The sequence below is a fragment of the Drosophila guanche genome, unplaced genomic scaffold (assembly GCF_900245975.1).
Source record: "Drosophila guanche unplaced genomic scaffold, DGUA_6, whole genome shotgun sequence".
In the NCBI taxonomy this organism is placed as follows: Eukaryota; Metazoa; Arthropoda; class Insecta; order Diptera; family Drosophilidae; genus Drosophila; species Drosophila guanche.
In genome coordinates, this window is record NW_022995744.1 from 8,423,882 (window position 1) to 8,441,434 (window position 17,553).

At 44.8% G+C, this 17,553-nt stretch overlaps 8 protein-coding genes across 15 annotated transcripts; 4 read left to right on the forward strand and 4 right to left on the reverse strand.

The window, feature by feature from the left end:
* The first annotated feature begins 68 nt into the window (after positions 1-68).
* LOC117579798 (vacuolar protein sorting-associated protein VTA1 homolog) lies at positions 69-13,406 on the forward strand. 3 transcript variants are annotated; one of them, XM_034265868.1, is made up of 5 exons: positions 69-274; positions 338-399; positions 479-629; positions 691-1,342; positions 13,395-13,406. In XM_034265868.1, exons 1-4 carry the CDS (start codon positions 165-167, stop codon positions 1,319-1,321), a joined length of 954 nt encoding a protein of 317 aa, XP_034121759.1. In that variant the 5' UTR covers positions 69-164; the 3' UTR covers positions 1,322-1,342; positions 13,395-13,406. The 3 variants fall into 3 exon arrangements, with proteins under 3 accessions (XP_034121759.1, XP_034121760.1, XP_034121757.1); XM_034265869.1 differs by lacking the exon at positions 13,395-13,406 and adding an exon at positions 2,887-2,897; XM_034265866.1 differs by lacking the exon at positions 13,395-13,406 and having other exon boundaries at positions 691-1,474.
* On the reverse strand, positions 1,475-4,100 carry LOC117579803 (transmembrane protein 35A). The gene is made up of 3 exons (XM_034265879.1): positions 3,543-4,100; positions 2,312-2,450; positions 1,475-2,246 (listed from the first exon to the last, which is right to left on the reverse strand). Exons 1-3 carry the CDS (start codon positions 3,660-3,662, stop codon positions 2,026-2,028), a joined length of 480 nt encoding a protein of 159 aa, XP_034121770.1. The 5' UTR covers positions 3,663-4,100; the 3' UTR covers positions 1,475-2,025.
* LOC117579800 (protein brother) lies at positions 3,806-7,369 on the reverse strand. Of its 3 annotated transcripts, none has more exons than XM_034265874.1 (2): positions 7,234-7,369; positions 3,806-5,231 (listed from the first exon to the last, which is right to left on the reverse strand). In XM_034265874.1, exon 2 carries the CDS (start codon positions 5,212-5,214, stop codon positions 4,570-4,572), a length of 645 nt encoding a protein of 214 aa, XP_034121765.1. In that variant the 5' UTR covers positions 5,215-5,231; positions 7,234-7,369; the 3' UTR covers positions 3,806-4,569. The 3 variants fall into 3 exon arrangements, with proteins under 3 accessions (XP_034121765.1, XP_034121767.1, XP_034121766.1); XM_034265876.1 differs by lacking the exon at positions 7,234-7,369 and adding an exon at positions 5,333-5,436; XM_034265875.1 differs by lacking the exon at positions 7,234-7,369 and adding an exon at positions 5,287-5,436.
* Positions 5,547-7,087, forward strand: LOC117579796 (proline-rich protein PRCC). Its single transcript, XM_034265864.1, has one exon. It carries the CDS (start codon positions 5,600-5,602, stop codon positions 7,031-7,033), a length of 1,434 nt encoding a protein of 477 aa, XP_034121755.1. The 5' UTR covers positions 5,547-5,599; the 3' UTR covers positions 7,034-7,087.
* On the reverse strand, positions 7,022-7,802 carry LOC117579804 (transmembrane protein 60). Its single transcript, XM_034265881.1, has 2 exons — positions 7,598-7,802; positions 7,022-7,538 (listed from the first exon to the last, which is right to left on the reverse strand). Exon 2 carries the CDS (start codon positions 7,489-7,491, stop codon positions 7,096-7,098), a length of 396 nt encoding a protein of 131 aa, XP_034121772.1. The 5' UTR covers positions 7,492-7,538; positions 7,598-7,802; the 3' UTR covers positions 7,022-7,095.
* On the reverse strand, positions 8,125-9,735 carry LOC117579797 (spermine oxidase-like). Its single transcript, XM_034265865.1, has one exon. It carries the CDS (start codon positions 9,557-9,559, stop codon positions 8,135-8,137), a length of 1,425 nt encoding a protein of 474 aa, XP_034121756.1. The 5' UTR covers positions 9,560-9,735; the 3' UTR covers positions 8,125-8,134.
* LOC117579799 (uncharacterized Golgi apparatus membrane protein-like protein CG5021) lies at positions 10,370-11,666 on the forward strand. 4 transcript variants are annotated; one of them, XM_034265871.1, is made up of 4 exons: positions 10,370-10,527; positions 10,678-10,760; positions 10,819-11,053; positions 11,102-11,666. In XM_034265871.1, exons 1-4 carry the CDS (start codon positions 10,513-10,515, stop codon positions 11,429-11,431), a joined length of 663 nt encoding a protein of 220 aa, XP_034121762.1. In that variant the 5' UTR covers positions 10,370-10,512; the 3' UTR covers positions 11,432-11,666. The 4 variants fall into 4 exon arrangements, with proteins under 4 accessions (XP_034121762.1, XP_034121764.1, XP_034121761.1 ...); XM_034265873.1 differs by having other exon boundaries at positions 11,117-11,666; XM_034265870.1 differs by having other exon boundaries at positions 10,378-10,536.
* On the forward strand, positions 12,305-17,327 carry LOC117579794 (probable serine/threonine-protein kinase clkA). Its single transcript, XM_034265863.1, has 8 exons — positions 12,305-12,457; positions 12,625-12,933; positions 13,005-13,055; positions 13,983-14,407; positions 14,931-15,591; positions 15,682-16,005; positions 16,076-16,707; positions 16,771-17,327. The coding sequence occupies exons 2-8, from the start codon at positions 12,631-12,633 to the stop codon at positions 17,132-17,134; spliced, it is 2,760 nt and encodes a 919-aa protein (XP_034121754.1). The 5' UTR covers positions 12,305-12,457; positions 12,625-12,630; the 3' UTR covers positions 17,135-17,327.
* Positions 17,328-17,553: the final 226 nt, after the last annotated feature.

Sequence of the window (17,553 nt, forward strand, 5' to 3'; positions counted from 1 at the left end):
AACTATCGCTGAGGGGAGACCTGTCTATCGATAAGAGTTCTATGCACTATCGATACTTTTTCAGAGCCGTCTAATTGGGCTCTTTTTGCAAATACAAACTACAAAAAAACTAACTAACTACAGGCGTAGTTAGATACTTTTTTTAATCGACTGTTTAACTTGCGATGGAGTTCCCCCCGTGTCCTCCTTCGCTGAAGTCTATCCAGCACTTTCTGAAGCTGGCCCAGGAGCACGACAGTCGCGACATTGTGATCGCCTACTGGGCAAGACTTTAGTAAGTGCCTTTATATTTTTTTTTTCAACTCAAGGAATATTAATTGTTTACTCTAATGTGCAGTGCTCTGCAAGTAGGCCTAAAGGCCTCCACCCAAACCGGGGAGGAGACAAAGCTTCTGCTGGGTAAGCGAAAACAAATATGCAAATTGTAATTATGACTCATCAGTGTTTGTTTTGTTTTGGATTTCCCTGACGCACGCAGCTATTATGGATTGGTTGGAGCTCATGAAGAAGCAGAATGCCGACAACGAGGCCTTAATTCACGAAGTGCCTGCCCAGGCACACATCGAAAACTATGCTCTGAAATTGTTTCTCTATGCCGACAAGCAGGACCGCGAGGAGAACTTTGGCAAGTGAGTCCCAAGTCCTGCATATCCAGTCTATGTTTTAGACAATAATGCTCTTTGTTTTTAGAAACGTAGTCAAGGCTTTCTACTCCAGCGGCGTGCTCTATGATATACTGCAAACCTTTGGCGAGCTGAGCGAGGAGGCGATGCAAAACCGCAAGTACGCCAAATGGAAGGCCGCGTACATACACAACTGCCTGAAGAATGGAGAGACTCCCATACCCGGTCCCCTGCCCGATGACGACGACGATGCTGAGTTTGCTGAGGACAATCTATCCCCTGGAGGTAGTGGCGGTAATGGCGGGGCCAGCATCACTCCACCCGAAAATGAAGCCGCAGCCTTCCAGCCCGAACCGGTGCAGCCACCCACTCCGTCCTCACCGACAACAAACATCACGCCTCCCACTGCCGAGGAGGTGCTTAATAATCCGAACAAATTGCCCAGTCCCCCGGTAGATGAGGAGAAGCCTGGCGGCTTTGAGCCATACGTGCCCACGGCACAACCAAATCCGGCCATCGCAGCCACCATTTACCAGCCCATTGTTCCGGCTGTTGGCGTGCACATCACTCCAGATCAGATGATCACAGCGCAGAAGTATTGCAAGTACGCGGGCAGTGCCCTCAACTACGATGACGTGAATACGGCCATTGAGAATCTGCAGAAGGCATTGAAGCTGCTTAGCACTGGCGCCGAGTAAGAGGCCCACACATAAATATATGTAATGCACTGATGTTATAGCTTAGAGCACGCACTCTTGACCAGTATAATAACCGTAATTATAACTAATCTTCACTGGAATTGCGAGTTGCTAATTACAAAATACATTTAAAACGACTGAGCTTGGTAAAAATTTAAATTTTAATTATGAGTTGTTCAAATTTATTAAAATTGTTTCTAAAAGGATGTGGCGCCGCCAATGACTGCGTCGTAATTTCAATTATATTTCGACTAAATTGAGACGAAGTTTGGAGTTTGTGTGTGGATTTTGTTTTGATTTGATTTATGCTTGAATGTGCAACTAGTCGCCTCGCCTCGTGTTGTCTCGTCTCGTCTGGTCTTTTTCATTGTCTTTATAGTGTAGCTCTACTATTACTCATATAATGTATGTAGTTATTAGTTAATATCGTTTTCAATTCTATATTATATTTATGTAATATTTCTGCATATGATAATTATTTGGCACCAAAGTGTAACATGAACACGAATTTCGATTTCCCTAGAATGATTTGAATTAATTTTCTAACTCGAATATTGTGCGCCCAATCGGTTTAGAATCCAACTTAATGTGCTAAAACAAAGCTGTTTACAGGTGTGTGAGCGTGTTTATGATGTGGCTATGAATATGGTTTGGTTCAATGAATCAGTGAATGATACTATGTTGGCTATAATCGATGGTAGCCTCTAATCTTGCTTGACGCCGTTCGCTGGTGCTTGTGTGGCCGCCGTCATTTCACCCTGCAAGCGGGCTGTCTGATACCAGACCACCAGACGACCGCCCAGCATGAAGGTGAACACCAGCGCAGGTCCAGAGCGCTCGAACGGATCACTGACCATCCAGTGCTGATAGATTCCCAGCAGCATCAGCACCAGCAGCGTCACATTGGCCACGTTCTTGACTTTATCTGCCAAAAGAATTAATAAAAATATTAATGAGTTGTTCTCCAGTGGCATTATTAGCTCCACTTACGATAGGGAATCAACGCCATGGCCAGCCCGCAAACGATCTCCAGAATGCCAATTGTGCGCCGATACCATTTCGAGGGGATTTTCACTCCAAAAAGGGCAGTAAGTGGAAATACTTTTGCATACTTGACGTACTCTGTGCGCTGTAATTGGAAGGGCAGGGAAGTCAAATATGAGCATAGGTACATACAGACATAATTAATTATTCCTAGAACTGCACTCCTTATCCCACCCAGTTTCATATATTTCAAGCAGCCCAGCGGAAGGCAGTGCAGCGTGTTTATTTTTAAATGAAAACAAACTTTTCTTTTTGCCACATTTTTATAGAAACATCTGTACTGTTGCATGATTGTGTTTTAGTTGGCATGGGTATCGGATGAGGTTGTTCCCTCCTCCCCGAAAGCCAAGTGTTTGTGGTAATACGTAGGTAATTACACGTTTGCGAATTGCCACATAGAGATTCTTGAGGCGAAAATATTTCTAAATTAACATAGGGTATGACAAACAAAAATGATAAAATGAAAGTAAAATGGTGCAATGCTAATGCAAAAATATTTCTATAAAAACAAACATATACAGAGGCATATATAAATCCTATCCGTATACTTAAAATTGATTTGCTGTAGTTCTGGGAATTGTTTGCATTGAAGCGAATTTAGTAATGAAAATTAAAACCATGGCGCGTTTTTTTTTTTAAGGAACGTAAACAAAATAAATTAACAGGAACTTCTGTTCCATAAATCTTTCAAAAGAGCTTTGTTATTATTGAAAATATTCACACATATTTGGCATTTCCTCAAACCTCTAAATTCAAAAATTTCAAAATAATATTTGACCTCCATGAGTGAAATCTGCCAAATATCTCTCTCATTAGGCGTTGCGCTTAGATCTTCGCTCAACCACAAAGCCATTTGGATAATAAAAACATATATTTTCAGATTTCTTGAAATATCTTTTGATGAGCACTGTTTCTATGAATGATATTCATTTGAATGCCAAAGTTTGGCATTGATTTGGGTCGAGTTCAATGCCCATTAGACAGTCATACTTCTATTTATGCGTAGAATTCTATACTGAGTTTATTTTCAGTGCATTTTAATTTATATAAGAGCTTCCTAAGAGCCAAAGGCTTAAACTTTAAAGTGCATCGCTAGGCCTGGAGTCCTGTCCAGTGAATGTTGAATGAAAAATCGATGAGCCCCTGTCGACGGTCCGAATCGATTTTTTCCACTTACCAAATCCTTGTAGAGATCCTTGCTGATGGCTGGCGTCAGCTTCAAAGTTCCGACAAATATGAAAAACAATCCGAGCAGTACGGAGAGGCTTTTCAGCACAATCGTGTTGGATGTGGGCATCTTGCGGGGTCTGGTACTGGTCTTTATCGGTAAACACTTCTTGATGGATGGTGACTTTTCGTATCTTTAATATATTTATGTGGGTATGTATCCCGAATATATATTATGCACAATTTGGGTGGCAGCAAGTGTGGGGTGCGCACCTCTCAAAGTGGTGGTGTTGTTGTGGGCGGGGGGGGGGCGTAGTTCACTGGGATCCCATATACTCGTACAAACAGAGCACCCTACAAATAATACACCGGTCGCTAAATTTAGCCCTCGTCGCAGCTTATTCGTGCCGAACGGAAAAGTACAACAGCAGCAACAACAATTTCAGGCAGAAATTTGAATGGTTTTGCAAACCGCTTTCTGGTAGTATGTATAATTTTATGAATTCTTTTTCTGCGGCATTCCCTAGCGATTTCCCGGCTGCGTGTTGCTCGTCCCAAAAAAACGGCACGGCGCGCTCGCGTTCGAAAAGAGACTGAGGCGCGCGTACCAGTTGCAAAGTTTATTTCGGCAGCATCCGAAGCAAAATGTCAGAAAATCAATATAGTACATAGATATGCTCACATGCTCGGCGCTCGCAAAGTAGTAGGGCGACGCGACGACTCTGCCTCTCAGCAGCAGCAGGGAGAACGGCAGCTGGACTGTATGTTTGGGTGTTTGGGTGGTGGCAGTGGCACTGGTGGTGGTTGTTGGAAAACTGTCGTAATTAAGGCCGTAGACCCCGGCCGGCTACCCCGAGGCACAGCAATATAAACAGCAACCCTTAAGGAGGGAGCCACAACAGCAAAACAATTATAAAATGACATGAGAATTTATGTATATTCAGATGGAACTCAAATTTCTACCTAATCTACTGGCAATGAAGGTGATTTTAAAAATCGGCTATTCAACGATTTCGCTATACATAGTATCCCAATCATTACCAGCCCATCGGTCCACCCGGCATGGCTCCGGGTCCGCCACGACGAATGTGGTCCTCGGGGGGTGTGTTGGGTACGGGATAAATGCGCTTCGCCACGGACATGCGTTGGTTATAGCTCTCGATCTGTTCCCGCAGCTGGGCATCTTCCTGCTGGGCGCGTCCCTCGTCAAACTCCAGTGTGGCGACGCCGTCTAGTCGATCCAGATCCACCCAGCCGCGGAAGCGCACACAAACTCCGTTCATAATGAAATGGGAGCGAAGATGCACCTTGCCACGCTCCCGCTCAAAGTCGCACTCCTGGTCCTGGGCATAGGGATTGTGATTCGCATTGAAGTAGAGCTGCACATTGGTGCCCGATGTCACAAAGGAGAGCTCCGCATAGCCCTTACGACAGTCGTTGACAAATCTTAAGCGTCGCTCGTCAATGGCACGCTCCCTGTATCCAGTATAGCGAACCTCAGTCTCCCGACCAAGACGACGGAACAACTCGTCGCTGTCGTACTTTGCTTTCTGATCGGGCACAACACGTGGCATCTTGAAAATGAAACGGGGCTTGGGCTGTTCGTACATTGCCATTGCTTCATATGGCGGCAGCATGCCTGACATGGCAGCTGCTTCTCCTAGATTTTGATGGTGATGCATTCTCTGGTTACTGCACTCTGCAAGGAGAGAATATTGACTGAACTCTGTTGAAATATTTCTTATTATATATACCAAAAAAGGAGTCATTGGCTAGGTACTAGGTTTAATTGGGCTCTACCTGCACGATATATGACCCAATTCAGCAGCTTAGGTAGGCATACACCAGGTATACACCAGGTATACGTTTTAAGTCGTAGCTAATTGCGGCACTAGTAAACCAATTTGATTTGAAATAAAACAAATGTCTCAACGGCTGACTGCAACAGTGTTGGGTAGCAGCACGCAGAAATAAAATGAAGTGGCAACATTTTTCATTAGGCGACAACTCTAAACATATAAATCAGCTGAACTTGTGTATTTCAATTGTTATTAAACTTAAATAAGCATGTCGTTGGTTGCCTATGCCGCCAGCAGCGACGAAGAGTCCGAGTTTGAAGAGGATAACTCTGGACCACAAGTGGAACTGTTGAAACCGCAGTCAAAACCAAATACAGCTGGAACAAGCGCCCTGCCCGTGGAAGAAAAGTCATTCAATGGCCACATTAGTGACGAGGACGACGACTATGTGCCACAAGAAGCGTCCTTGCAGCAGCAAGCACCGCCCAGTGGTCGACTGTCACTAGCACTACCCAAGCCAAAAGTGGCTTTTGAAGAGATTCAAGAGAAAGATGATTTGGACGACCAGGTGACACTCCCGTTTGCCAAGCTGCCCATGCCACGCGCAGCAACGCTAGGCAAAACTTTTATAGAGGAGAAGGACGATGAATTTCTGCACAAAAAGTCCTTGCCACTGGACAGCGATGCATTGGAGAAGCCTCCCCCTCCACCAGTCAAGGAGCGCGTTAAGATTAGCATCCCTTCGCTGAGGGACTTTTCGGATGTGGACAAGGAAAAGGCAGAGAAATCGAAAAACAAAGACAGCAAGCAAAACATGCCCAAAGGATGTGGACTCTTAAGTCTACTGCCCCAAGCAAAGTCTGAGCGTAATTTTGCTAAATCCTCAACAACAGAGACTGCCAAGCCGTCCACAAGCATCGCAACTGCTCCGAAGTCAACGAACACAATGCCACAGTCTCGTGCCGCTGCGCCAGCCTTTGTGCCGGATACAGTGAAGCATCGCCGCGCTGCGCACAACACAGAAGGAGTAGATGGCGTAACATTATCTGCTAAGAAGCCTACCCAAGATACTGGTGCCGCCGAAAAGCAGCCAAAGAAGCCTTTGTCAGCTCTGGTGAATGCAAGCGACAGTGAGGAAGATGATGACGACGAAGAAAGGGACTTTTTCTCGCTAAACACAGAACAGAAACTTCCCGAGGTGAGCAGCAACGAGATCAGCGCCTTGGTAGCCAAACGCGCTGCCAAAATGGTGGAGGCAAGCGGCAAATATCTGGACGAGATGGCCGCTCGTGATGCGGCCGAGGCAGCTGAAGCAGAGGCGACTCGACTCCAAGACGAACAGATGCACAACGCACAAAAGCGCTATCATGAACAACAGCTTGATCCGGCTGCCATGGATGCGTTGGTGGGCAAAAATGCCAAGCGCCGTCGAAAGGAGACCAAGGACATACAAGTGATTGATATATCTGGGTCGCAGGTGCTGCCCGATCGCGAGGAATGGATGCGCACCTGCTTGGCCTCTTCCACAACTTTTCAGCCTACGGGCGTGCTAACGGACGAGGAGCCTGTGGCCGGCACCAGACGCAAGCACCAAATCACCTACCTGGCGCACAAGGCCAAGGCCAACGAGGCCGAGCTTCAGGCCATGTGGTCGGCCAACCGGCAAACTCGAAGGGCCACACAAAGCAAATATGGTTTCTAAATTTCCATTTTATTTACGAGCTAACTATAAATATACGTTTTAATGGTACACTAATCATGGGTTTAATTCAACCAGCCCTCCCGTTTACCGAGCCTGCTTCCCACATAGAAAATTGCAGTGCTCAGGAGCAGTATCAAAGGGGCGATGGTCACGTAGATGGGTATCTGTTGTGGATATTCCAATGTTAGGCATATCATTACCTGTGAGGTGATGGTCAGCAGCACACCGCCAATGTTCCACTTGTACAGGAGCAGCAGGTCTGTTAGGCGGTTAAGATTCCTCCACTTGCGTATGAATTTTATGATCACGTAGATTATGAGAATGCAGTCGAAGAACCACAGCGGCGTAAAGGTAACAAACCAATTCCAGGTGGTGCGCGGATCAAGGCGCAGACACAGGAGGATGAGGAACACGAGTACTATGAACCACGTAAAGAGTGCCCGGTGTGCCAGTGTCATTTCCTCAATTTACCACATCGCATGGGTCGAAACGATCATAGATAGAGCTGTTGAATATAGATTTATATATCAATTTACACTAATATATAGAGTTAATGTTGTTTACAAGGTTTGCGGCCAGAAAGGGTGGTGTACAGCGGAATTTTCCTCGATTTTGAAACTCCGTTTTTGCTTGGACAATCGGCACAGAATTTCCTTCGATACACGAAACAATTTTCCACAGGATTAACCAGTTTTTAAGTACTCATTTTCATTTAATTACTTAAAAAATCGGTTTAAACAAAGAGGTAAACATTTTCACCAGTGTGACCGCGGAATTATTGATAAAATATACCGCCAGACTCTCAAAACACATCTCATTTTAAAAATATACCGTAGTATTAGAACATATTCCTCGATGTTGATGTTCTATTTGATATTACTTGCTTGCAAAGACTTTGAACACTGAAACAATAATTTAATCCGATTGAGGAATCAATTTGGTTTAATTGAAGTAGTCCTTTTTATTGAATTTTATACCTTATGGCCTTATATTTTACAAATTCGTATTTGAATCTTTCATTTGATGGTCAGGGAATTTTTCTCCTGACTAAATCGGCGCCAGAAATCAAAACTAGTCGAAGCGTTTAAAAAACAATAAACTTTATTTAGTAGAAATATCTTGGTAAAAATCATTTAATCTGTTCGCTTCCCGCCAACCAGCTTCAACAGCACCATGTACCGTGGAATAGTGAGTCTTGCTCGAGGCCTCGCCCGCAAATAGCAAGATTGGGTGACCATTGTCATTCATCACTGGAGTCTCCAGATCCCAAGGACCAGTACTCAGCTCATCGGCTTTTGTCGTACGAAAACTATAGCTACCACGGAAGTTGGGATTGGAATGCCATTGGGTGCGAACAAAACGTTTAGCCTGAGGCACGTCAAAGTTGAGAAATTTTCGGAAAAGCCAGTTCAGACCCTCCAGTACTTTTTCCTCTGGGAGCGTCTCCATGTGGCGGGCGTGCTCACCCGCAATCCAAGCCTGCAGCAGGCGAGGCTGATAGGAGACCCGATGGCAGCCGGTAATGCTCTCCAGCCAAAAGAACTCCGAGCTGCGTAGCACCTGCAGATCCTGCTCCATCCACAGACAGTAGAACCCCGCACAGTCATTAGGCAACGGCGGTGCTGAAAACTCCAAATAGAACTTGTCCACTGTGCCCAGTTTAAGGCTTTTAATCGCATTCACCTTTGCTGCCGGCAGTGCAGGCACAAACAACGTCTCATGTTGCTCCTGAAGTACTCCCAGGGAGACGGTGCAAATGACATGATCTGCGTTGAGGGTCCCTCCGTCCGAGCAACGAACTTTCAAATTGCATGGACAATTACTGTTGATCTCGGTAACTCTCTTCTGGTAGTGTACACGTCCCTTGAGAACACTAAGATCATCGGGCTGATCGCTGGCGCTCATCAAAAGTCGAAGGAATCTCTCGAAGCCCAAATCGCGCCAGTTGAGCAGCTGATCGCCATCAGATTCAGCGAATTCCAAATGTCCGCGTCCCGAAACTTCAAGCAAGTTGTCGGAGCCCTCTAAAGAACTTTCTGACCTCTTGCAGCTTTCCAACATCTCTTCGGCCAGGGCGCGGTCCACGGATGGCAGCTGGATGTCAACCTGCTGCCAATACTTCTGCGACATATATTCTCCCACTGACCCCGCGTATGGGCTGGGCCCGTCTGGAACCGAAATCGCTGCTATTCCCCTTAATGTGATAGCCAGCTCCTGAGGTACTTCCTCCTTGTTGGATCGCACGCACCGCACCGTACCAAACAAGTCTCCAGTCCGTTCAAGGAGACAGAGATCCTTGACCATCTCGTAGACGGCATTCCCATTTTCTCCGTGGCACCACTGCGCTCCCAGGTCGACTACATTGTCCGCAAATGGAATGGTGTGTATTCGTCCGCCCAGGCGCGTCTCAGCCTCCAGGATCTGCACGTTTTTAAAGCCCTTCTCCAGGAGACGAGTGGCAGCAGCTATCCCAGAGGCTCCTGCCCCAACAACTACAATTCCGACGATTTCTCTGCTCTTGCTCATGGCTTGAAAAGGATTAAACAAGCTGCCCCGATGATCGACGAGATACTGATTTAAATTTCGAGTTGTGGCTGACTTTTGTGGGCCTACTTTGTCGGTGATTTTCTGTCAGCATAGACCACAGAGGCCGCACTTCGATTGCTCCCATTGCGGTTGCACTCATTCCGGTTTTGCAGCGCATAACAAGGCGTGTCATTGATTTATTTTACCCAATTAATTTGTCTCTGTAAAGAAAAATCAGTGGCTATGGTGTGGGAGTTTGCCGGGAAATACGCACTTCCCGCCAAAAAAAAAACGTACACTGAGAGTCACCCTAACCTATAATCCATGTTCAGTAAGTCCTTAGATTAATTAATTCAGTTGAAATTATTGAATCAAAACAACAACACCAATCAAAAACTTTGCGACAAATTGTCAATGCTCCGTTTTACGTATCTAATGCAAACATCCACAAAGATCTGAATATTCCAACCATTAAACCACGAAAATAATTTAGCCTTAAGTCTATTAGACAATAGCCTAACAGTAAGAAGACTGAAAAGATACCACATTCTCGATATCCCTGATAGATAAATTTAACAAACTAAAAAGATGTTATATATAATAGCAGGGCTCATTGGAAAACTGCTATTTCTGTTAATTGAATATTAATTATACAATTTACTTATTGTTTAAAAACAGATTGTAAATATAAAAAGAGAGAGAAAAAAAAAAAAAAAAAACAACAACAAAATCGGTATAAATAAAAATTTATCAAAATGTAAACAGCGTTACGGCGCTGCCAGCCTTTTTCAAGCACAGCGTTGCCACGTAAGTCTCGGTAATTATCGAGATAGTGCGATATACAGCTACGCAGGCACAAAAGCAACAACAACGTAGAAATAGGCAAAGAAAATGCATTAAAAGTCGTATAACTTATTAACTCACAACGCCTTTAGTCAATCCTTAACATAATCATGGCATCCGCTACGGTAAGAAATGTATGTATGCCGCACTAATCACCTAACACGCAGCTTTTTGGTCTGCCAACGACAACGTCAGACAACCTGAGATTCTGCCTTAAACTCCTACCTGCCAAAACCCCTTAAAGAGTAGAATTAATTTATCAACGTGTTACGCAGGTGCCGCTTCTAGATGATGACACGATACCCTTTGGCGAGGAGGATGAAATGCGCGATCCCAGTCGTGCGGGGGAAAAATACACGTAAGCATACAAGCTGCCGACACAATGCACACATTTCCTAAACTCTCTGGTCCCCTAGACACCCATACGTCACCTTCTTTCACCTGTTCTTCCGTGGTGCAGCCATCGTGATCTACATGTTCTGTGGATGGTTCAGTGATTCCTTCATAACCAGCTTCGTGTTTGTGGTGCTCTTCCTCTCTGCAGACTTCTGGACGGTAAAGAATATCTCCGGAAGACTTCTCGTTGGGCTGCGCTGGTGGAATTACGTTGATGACGATGGCGTATCCCACTGGGTGTTCGAGTCGAAAAATGTGAGTCACGCAGCCGCGAAATTGGGACCACTTGCTAATGAAACGTAGTCTGAATCTTACCAGAGCCGCATCAACAAGCACGAGCAGCGTATTTTCTGGCTAGGACTGATACTCTGCCCAGTGTTCTGGGGACTGTTCTTCCTGATGGCCCTGTTTGGACTGAAGTTTAAATGGCTGTTGCTGGTCATGATTGCCATTGCCTTGAATGCTGCAAATCTGTATGGGTACATCAAGTGCAACTACGGTGCTGGGAAGGATCTTAACAGCGCCGCCACAGACTTTGTCAAGACACAGCTCTTCAAGAATGCCATGGACATAATGACCAAGCCCAGTACAGCCCAGCCACCGACAAATGTGCGTCCAACGGGCATAGTTTAAGCATGGAATGCACCGTTGAAGTCAACTTTCCAACTTTGCTGCAGTGCATTCCAAAGAGTAATTTTATGCTAAAACCCTGCAAGATGAAGTATCCTGGCGTGGCATCTCTGTGTGTGTGTACATTTGTATAACTTAATTTAGCCATACTGCACTTTACTATTATAACTTTTATTACTTTTAATTTGAGTAAACTAAATGCATGTGTGTGACTGGATATTTGATCGTATTAAATTCTCTTAATAATATAAGAACAGTTACTGCGGATTACTTATTCAACATGCTTCAACATTGTTGTATGAAGAATTGATGAATCAATCGGATAAAATAATATCTCCAAGTCTGGGAGCATTAGCTTGTTAGAAATTTAGGACGAATATCAAAATCAAGGAAAATGATTTCTGATCAGCTTGTGTGAATTTATTTCAAAATTACAATCACACTCAAATCAAAGTGAATGCAATAATTTTATTGCATTTTATTGCATATTTTATTTAAAGCCAAATAACCATAATGGCAGAAAAAGGCGCTAAGGTGTTCCTGTTCATTTTCATATGTCTCTCTAATTATATTTATCTTTAATCTTAAATAGACATTGACATCCAACATTCTGTTAATTATTTGCCTATTCTGCTAAGTATGTTATTGGTATGAAGAAAATGTGTAGAAGTAATGTAATAAAGTCATAAGTTATACCAGCCTAAAAAAAGGAGTATTTATAATCGGATTAAATTATTGTTTCAGTGTTAAAAGTCTTTGCACGCTAGTAATATCAAATAGAACATTAAAATCTAGGAATATGATTTAAGATTACGGTTTACTACGGTATATTTTTAAAATGAGATGGTATATTTTAGTATATTTTTGAGGGTTTTGCTGTATAATTCCGCGGTCACACTGGCCGCCATTGTCAAGTCAGAAAAGTTGTGAAAAATTGTTGAAAATTGAAGGAAACCTATAGTTTCAGTGGAAAAAAACGTATAAGCTAGTGAATAGACAATTGTACTGTGAAATTTAATCAAAGAATAGGTAAGAGCACGCAAAATCAGCGGAATATTGTAGGCAAAAAAAGTGCACCGGCATATCGATTTTTTCACACGAGACGCTGGTTAACACACATGCGCATGTGGGCATACATGCACACGTTCGTAACCGGAAAAAGTGACTGTGATTTCCTTCTTGGTTTATATTTGCAGATAAAAATGCGTGGACGCGGCGGTTTCATTCCACGTGGAGGTGGTACCACTCGCGGTGGCTATTACAACAATCGCAACTCGAGCAATTACGTGAACACACGTACACAGGGAAACTACCGCCCCAACGGGGGACGCTACGAGAATAACTACCACAACAACAACAACCGCTACAGTGGGGGCGGAGGAGGAGGAAATGGGGGAGGCGGCAACAATAGCCACTATGATAACCGTAGCCGCGACAAGTTCACCCATCATAATTCGAGCAGCAGTGGACGCTACGAGTCCAGTTCCAGCCATAAGCGCAGCTATGTAGGTTACGAAACAGAAGTGCTCTTGTGAAAATTCTATTCATTTTCCGCATTCTATTTTTACCACTTTAGGATTCATCACGCGATCGCAACGATGATCGCAACAAGCGTCCGCGCGTAGACGTAAGTTACAAATTTGCACTTCCAAAATGCTAAACGGACATAATTTCTGAGGTTATCATTATGCATTAAGTTTTACGACGTCATGTTCTGTGTAATGTTAATGACTCTTCCAATATTTATAGCACTGTTTGTGGAGTTTAAACGCGGGATTCTATTGAGCGAGCGTTAAAGCAAAGCATATCCCAAACAGCAAAAGCCCAAACAGCACGGAACTCAAAGTAGCCAGAAAAGCTTTGGGAGCGCTAGAGCGAGTGCTATGTTTACTATATATACTCCTCAATATATATAATCTGTGTTGTCCATAGAGTCAGCAGCGTCGAGGCAACGCATGGCAAATAGGCATATATATTTGGGCAGCGACCGATCGATTTGGGAGTGCAGCCACAAAGGGCTGCAAGATAAAAATATTGCCTACTACTACTACCACCCACTCACTAAACTGTTGATCTGAAAGCAAAAACTTCTGTATAGAAATGTGATTGAAGCGATTTTGATCTGTAACCTTTTATCTTGAGCCTTGTAACCGTACCAATGCAGTCAGCAGTGCAGTCAATTCTCTCCCCATACCAAATAATAATCAATCCGACAACAGATAATCTATCTATATACGCATATGCGTCTGTGTGTATCGATCCAAATCTAAATAATAGCTATGAGTGTAAGGTTTCTTCATAATGCTACCACATACCTACACGCTGCAGGATATATATAACCGCATAACCGTTGCGATAACTACCCACAAATCAGATAAGATCAGAGATTAATACAGTTTCTATACCAATAGCAATTCTTTATCATCCAACAAGTATATAAATATATTTATATAAATATCTACCTATATTCGATATCACATCAAAAAACAAAAACAAAACCAAAAACAAACAAAAAATGCTCCTACACTCCTTCCTACTCGTCAATCGTCAATAGGATTATCGTCGCACGTCCTCGTCAAACGATCGCAGCGATCGTCCATCGTCATCTTCGCAGAATGTCGGCTCTTCATCATCGAACTACCATCAGCGCAGCAGCACCGGTGGAGGCGCTAGCTCGAGCTCGTATCGCCCGCGCGATGACTCGAACAACGGTAGCCGGAATCAGCGCGAGCCGTCAATGGGACCGCCAAAGCGTATGATGCGTAGTGTGGCCGGCACCAGTTATATATCGCGCCCACGCGGCTCAATGTCCATGCGTGGAGGCGGAATGACACGTGGAAATATGAGAGTCGGAGGCATGCGCGTTGTGCGTACCCGCAACGTCAACGAGTCCAATGATCTGCGCACTATGCGCCGCCAGTTGCTCTATGCACAGCAGAAAGATCGGGCTCGCCTGCTTAAGATTCAACAGCTGAAAAGGTAAATAGACAAAAGACAAATAGAACAAAAAAAACAACCCAAGTTTATCCGATTAAACGGAGTTTCTTCAATTTATCAATTGTGTGTGTACCAATTTGCATCATTGACCATTGACCAAGATAATAATATGCCAAAGGCCAAATAACTATTTGAAAATAATAATAATGTGAGATTGAAACGAAAGAGAGAGCACTCTACTCCACTCCACTTCACCCACTCTATGTCATTGGCTGGATTGAGATTGAGATCAATTGAGATGAGAGAGGGCCATCCGCATTCTTCGTAGACAATTATTGTTTGTGTGTGACTAGTAGAAATTGAAATTGAAAAGTACTATCAAAATAATGACCAACCAATCAATCAATCAACCAACCAACACCAGACACTATGACAAGAAAAGTAATTTGTTAGCTTATTCCCAGCTTATTCTGTACTAAACACAAAAATTTGCATTTGCATTTGCGCCTCCCTCCCACCTGCACATGACTTCAAATTCGAATTCATTCCACCTAAATCAATGTAGCTCGTTGCGTCGCCAACGCCTGGGAGGGAATAGCAGTGATAATTCCAGCGACAATGAGGACAAGGAGGACGATGATGCTGAGAATAGCAAGAAGAAGAAAGGCAATGACGATGACGAAGACGTCGACGAAGACGATGATGATGTTGAGAAGGATGCCGTCGATGGTGAGAAGAAGGGCGAAAAGACTAAAAAGTCACCCGGTAAAAAGCGTAACAGCAAGTCGGCAACAGAGGACAAGAGTGACGCCGAAGGCGGCGACGACGATGAGCATGAACGTGACGATGATGAGGATCAGGAAAAGTCCTTGAATGAGTCTGATAGCAAGAATGCCAAAGCCTCTGATGACGAGGACAAGGCAAAGGCTGAAGATGAGAGTGCCGAAGGAGACAAGTCGGAAGACAAGGCCAAATCCAGCACAGCCGCGAAGACAGGTAAGAAAAAGGACAAAGATGGTGGTGACATAACCAAGGACGCCAAGGACACCAAGTCAAAGAAGACGCCCAAGAAGGACCGCTCACGCAAGGATAAAGATGATAGCGACGATGAGCATAGCAAGGAGCATCGAAACTCGCGCCATCGCGACGATGACCACAACAACCGCAAGCGCAGCTTCATTAAGCTCACTTGCGTCCACTGCAACTGCAAGTGTGTGACCTTCAAGGTGGGTGTCTCCAGCTCCAAACGATCGCCAAACCAATGGATTAGTTTTAAGGCAGAGGTTTTGACGCGTTTCCTATTTATCTAATCATAGGAATACAACTACCATTTGAACTCGCGCACACACAAGAACGCAATGCGTCAGGTGGCCCTCAACCAGCGTGCCGATCTACAGCGCATGCGCGCCCGTCAGCGTACCACTCAGCGTGAGATTGAAGAAAATAGCAAGGAGGAGCACGAGTCTCGCTATTGCCGCCTCTGTCGTCTGGCCTACCGCCAGCAAAAGAATCTGCATCAGGCCTCCGAGCACCACAAGACCATCAAGAAGTTCCTCATGCCCTACTGCGGATCCTGCCACTTGGCATTCAAGAATGCCATGCTCTATGAGAATCATCGATGCTCCCTGGAGCACATACGCGTATGTTCATAATCAAAACAATCACATTTCAAGCATAAATACTGATCAATCTTTGTCGTTCGTTTTACAGAACAAGGCCAGGAACGATGAGTCCGGCTCGGACGATAGTGTCGATGAGCGCGAGATTGATTTGAATAAATTCCTTACCGTTGACTCTGTCGGCGAGACCGATGTCGACGTGATGGATGCCGATGTGGATGCTATGGTAACGGAGGCTGAAACCGCTCAGAAGAGCACTGACGAGGAGACGCGCAAGCGTGGCCTGATTGGTTCGGAATCCATAAAGGCCATTGAGGCATTCTATTGCGGCCTCTGCAATCATTACTCCAACAAGATAGACGATGTTTCCTTGGAGGATTACATCAAGAAGCATTGCCTGCAGCATTCCCACGTTAAGGCGTTCTTGCGCCAAAAGGAGGAGACCGAAAAGAAGAACCGCAAAGAAGATGAGCACGAGGAGGACAAAAAGGCTGGTGACGATGACGAGGCAGATGCCGATGAAGAAATGGATCCAGACGCCAAAATCGATGAGGAGGATGACGAAGACTATGGAGATGCTGAAGTTGGCGACGAGCCCCAAGATGAAAATCTATGGGAAGAGGTCGACAAAGACTTGGGTGACCTGCTCGCCGAAGTGGATCCGATGAGCCATGAGGAGGAAGAAGACGAGGATGAATCGGTACTCAACATTGACATTGAAAGGTAAGTTTTCCCGTTGTCCGATTCAACTGAAAGCTGGTCTTACTAATACTGGTCTAATTACAGCGAGAAAAACAAGCTAAAAGATGCCAAAGAGGAAGCCAATGGCAATGATGATGATGAAGAGGCACCCTCTCCGAAAGAAAATGCGCCAGCAGTTACCAAGCCTACAGAGAAAAAGTCGATCGTTGCCACTGCCGGGGCCGGCTCAGCAGCAGCAGCAGCTGCCTCTACAACATCCACACCAGCCAAGACAACTGCTGTCAAGCAGCCGGTCAAGAAAACAACGCCCAAGACGGCTGCGGGTAAAGTCAGCAAACCAGGCCCGGCTTCGACCAAGCGCAATGTCTTGGTCAATGTGAAACGCACCTCGGCGGCGGACATCAAAGCTGCCACCAAGACTGGCAATGCGGCAGCCGATTCCAAGTAACAACACAACAGCAAATATTAAAGCAACAACAACCAAAACACAGTGATTTGGTTGCAACAAAAAAAAATATATTTAAAAAATATAACTAAACTTTAGCTCACGAAAATTACATAGAGCCCAGCCGCCAGAGCAGCTCTCGTCATCATGTAACAGAGACCGAGGCCTGTGTAATAAATGTCTAGACCTAAATCAACGAACCTGTGGTACATATCTGGAGTGTATATTTATATTACAATTGGATTGGATTGGATGCATGCATGTGAAGTACCTTTCGGGGTACCTTTCGCTGTGCCGCCACTCGACCGTTTCGCGTTGGGCCTTTCTAAACTGGCAGCGGCGCGGACAAGTGCCAGCGCCAGCCTGCCTGCCACCTGGCCCAAACAATGGCAGCGAAATGCCTTTCGGTCGCCAATTTGCTG